The 4,025-nt window shown below is 40.2% G+C and overlaps 1 protein-coding gene across 1 annotated transcript; it reads left to right on the forward strand.

Moving 5' to 3' along the window:
* Positions 1-22: 22 nt before the first annotated feature.
* On the forward strand, positions 23-2,580 carry LOC136434827 (mitochondrial import inner membrane translocase subunit Tim17-B-like). Its single transcript, XM_066427899.1, has 5 exons — positions 23-130; positions 606-705; positions 1,396-1,459; positions 1,754-1,882; positions 2,334-2,580. Exons 1-5 carry the CDS (start codon positions 105-107, stop codon positions 2,522-2,524), a joined length of 510 nt encoding a protein of 169 aa, XP_066283996.1. The 5' UTR covers positions 23-104; the 3' UTR covers positions 2,525-2,580.
* Positions 2,581-4,025: the final 1,445 nt, after the last annotated feature.

Here is a 4,025-nt window from a genome sequence, read left to right on the forward strand (position 1 = left end):
GCGAGATCTCAGCTCAAATTTGTGAACTCTCGTCTTGACATCTCGCGATTTTTTGTCACGGCGAGACTCGCAATGAATGCAGGGAGTTGCGTAAGGTCACCAAGATGGAGGAATATGCACGTGAGCCATGGTGAGTTCGAGTTACATTTTCCACTTTTCCTACCGATAGAAATGATGTTTCAGAAATGTTGTTTATACGGAAAATAGCCAAGGTAATAGGGATGAAACCTAAAGAATTTTGGGTCATCAGACTTCGTGGATATTGAGTAAAACCGGTTCGGAAGTCGTGATGTTTGGTGACCTGACGGGAGAACATGTACATGACGTCAGGGCAAGGAGGACTCAGGTTATAAATTGCCCATAAATTTTCTGTTGCAACCATGTGAAACCAAACATATGACAATAAATAAGGGCCGGTATTTTTATGTACAGCTCGTTTTTTATTATTGTCAGACTGGGTATCTTCCATGTCAATTTATGGTAATGTCTGGCCCAGATAAATTATTTGAGTCCCAAACACATGTAACGTAACTTATGTAGACTATAATAAAATAATTGTAGTGATCATGATCAGTTAAAACATGTTCGCTCCTATTTTTTCCCAGCCCGTACAGAATCGTAGATGACTGTGGTGGTGCCTTCACCATGGGGGCCATCGGGGGAGGGGTGTTCCAGAGTATCAAAGGCTTCAGAAATGCTCCAGCGGTGAGTACTAGTACCGTCTGCTTCAGATCAACCTGTGTGTGATCGAACTAAGTAGAGTTGATTCAGCCACGTAGGAACTCTGGCTCCAGTTTAGGCCACTCTTCAATTCAGCTCACTGTCATCGCTGGTTTCTGGGGATGGTCCAGAGCCCAGTAAATGCTGAAATGTTTTGCGGTGCAGTGGTTAAATTTAACGTTTGTGGTTTTCACAGTAACCTCTTCACCGAGACCTTAAAACTGTTCTGTCTTCTGCCTGTCTACTGGCATGATTTAACCATGAAGTAAAAGTAAATAAAAACTACCATGTACACTCCATTTTCTTCCTACCACGAAATCAAATAGACATTTACAGTACTTGGTTATGTGCATGATCTGGCGTCCAATGCAAATTGTCCTGACAAATATGGGGTACCATTTATGGCAATGATCTAGTAATTGATTCTTTAAGCCTTTACCTTTAAAAGCTATCATGCCGATTTGAGCTCCTCATGAATAAACAAAGTTTCTAACAAAATCGTGAATCCTCAAATTTTAAAGAAATTTATGTAGCAGAAGGTACTAATGTGCTCTCATGATGATGATGCAAGCTGCCATTATAATGATGTGAGGTGCCGTGGTAAGGCTCTAACATTGTGAAAGCGGTATGCTGTCTATAAGGATGTATTTTTCACACTGCTTGTTTGGTTGTCAGGGCTGGAGGCACAGAGCACTGGGGAGTCTGACAGCTGTGAAGATGAGGGCACCAATTACAGGGGGTGAGTAAGGAAACTTGGGCTAGGTAACCTGCATGTTCAAAGCGTTGACATGTAGCAGACAAGAACCATATATATAGTTCCATATAGTTTGTGTTGTGCCTTTATTTAATCTAGGCACCTTTAAATATTTCATCCTGTCACAACATGTTTTTTTGTATTGCTTCAAAAGCAAAGATCAATACTGACAACTATTGTATTGATCTTTGCTTACAGTCATGGTTTTGGTAGCTAGAATGACAGTAACAAATAATTAAGACATGTATCTCATTTTTTATGTTTTTGTGTTATTTTCAGGAAACTTTGCCATCTGGGGTGGGCTGTTCTCAACGTTTGACTGTGGCATGGTGTATCTCAGAAAAAAGGAGGACCCATGGAACTCTATAGCTAGTGGTGCAGTCACAGGGGGAGTGCTGGCAGCAAGAAGTAAGTTGTCTGTCTGAAGTCAAATTGTGGAGAATTTTCCTGTTAGTGTAGTTAGCACATACAGGTATTGTTGATCTAAGTTACATATATGATGTACTTAGGATGACACACTTCGGCTGTTGGTTCAACAATGACTGTAGTCAGGGTTTTACCAGGTTATGCACAGAAATTTGGAGTGCATTGTTTTAGACAACATCATTTCTAAAGGGATACAATCTTTAGCTAAGGCATTTTAAGTTACTTGTGTTGGGATGATGTACATAAATGGACACTTTATGTGCTGCAGGGTAAAAGTAAAGTCCTATATAACACTTAATTAACAGGAAGTGCTTTTTCTTGCTTTCTCTTTACACATGTTGCCATACTTAGTCCAAGAGGTTGGGCAGCCAAGCTGTATCAGTCTGTTTCTTGTTTTCACACATCTAACATCTATTCCTACCCTTAACCTCAGGTGGTTGGGCAGCCATGGCAGGGTCAGCTGTGATTGGTGGAGTGCTGCTGGCGTTGATAGAAGGCGTGGGTATCCTCATCACCAGGATGTCGGCAGAGCAGTTTAAACCCATCAGTCCAACCGAGATGGAGGATCCCTCCCAACTGCCACCCAAGGCACCGCCCTTTGGAGGGCAGCCGGCGTACCAATGATCACTGAACTGTTAGGGTTTTAACTAAAGGGATTAGGGAAAGGCTTTGTGTATAGATGTCAGATTCAACAAATGCTGAAAGAACGTCTCCATGTTCAGGAAAATTTGTTACTAGTAAATACAAGGACACTGTCACAAGCTTTGTGGATAGATATCTGATTAAACAAATGCAGAAAGAATATGTCCATGTTCAGGAAAATTTGGTAGAGACAAGGACATGAGCTTTGTGGATAGATGTCAGATTCAACAAATGCTGAAAGAACGTCTCTACGTTCAGGAAAATTTGGTAGATACAAGGACATGAGCTTTGTGGATAAACGTTACATTTAACAAATGCTGAAAGCACATTCACATTCAGGAAAATGTGTTAGAGATGGGGCGTGCAGCTTTCGAGTTGTTCTGTGTATTAGACGAAATGTGTGTGGTCACTTAAACCCTTATGCATTTTGATGTGAAATGCTAAACAGAAACATTCTCCCCATTCCTTGGTACCTTACCAGTTCTGCTGCAAAGTTTGGTCACCATTGCTATTAGAGATTGCTGTAGTACAAGCTTTCTTCTGTCTATGCGACGTATTGTAAAGTAGTCTTATTCTTTTGGAAGAGAAGGAACACTTGTATTCATCAAAGTTAATATTTTCTGTTTTTCTCACTTGAATGCATGCAGTGAATGTACAAAAGGTGTACTTGCTATAATGATATACATAGCATTTTGTATACAAAGAATCTGAAACTAAAACCTTAAAAAATATCTAGGTAGCTGATAATGTTTTATTCAAAATATGACACTGTGCATACAAAAGTGTAATTGACCAATTCTAATACACGAACATATTGTACAAAATCACATTGTATACTAGTCATGAACATGTGAAATTAGTACATCAGATCTTGCTTAGTCTGAAAACAACAAAAGTACAATAAAGTTTCATTTAACTCAGTGCAATGCTGGAATTTACTTTATTTATTTCTTCATTTTGGGTACTGTCAAGCTAGACTGACTCCCAAGGGAGTCCAAATACATAAAGTACTCCCCGCACCGAAGGTGCATAAGGCGGCGCCCATCTCCGTTTCTGCAGCCCTGGGCCACACAACTTTGTGCAAGTCACTACAGCTAGTCCACTGGTAGTGGAGTGTGTAACTTCCATACGCTTTCTCAAATGCTGAGTGCTAAGCAGAGAAAGCATGTATGCACCATTTTTTTAGTCTTTGGTATGACCCGGCCGGGGTTTGAACTCACGACCTACCGCATGCAAGGCGAACACTCTACCCACTAGGCCATTGCACCTGTCCATGTATATACATCACACAAATTGAGAAAATAAGTTTAATTCCTACTCATTCCTTTGAAGATTATTAAGTGCACAACAGAATAATTGATTTGAACTATCACTGCAGATCATGTCCTGTTTGGCCATAAGAAACTAGTTTGTAAAAATTTACACTTATGGCTCACTTCAGACTCTAATTATACAGACATGACGTTGCTGTTTCTCTGACATG

The sequence above is a fragment of the Branchiostoma lanceolatum genome, chromosome 5, assembly GCF_035083965.1.
Source record: "Branchiostoma lanceolatum isolate klBraLanc5 chromosome 5, klBraLanc5.hap2, whole genome shotgun sequence".
Taxonomy (NCBI): Eukaryota; Metazoa; Chordata; class Leptocardii; order Amphioxiformes; family Branchiostomatidae; genus Branchiostoma; species Branchiostoma lanceolatum.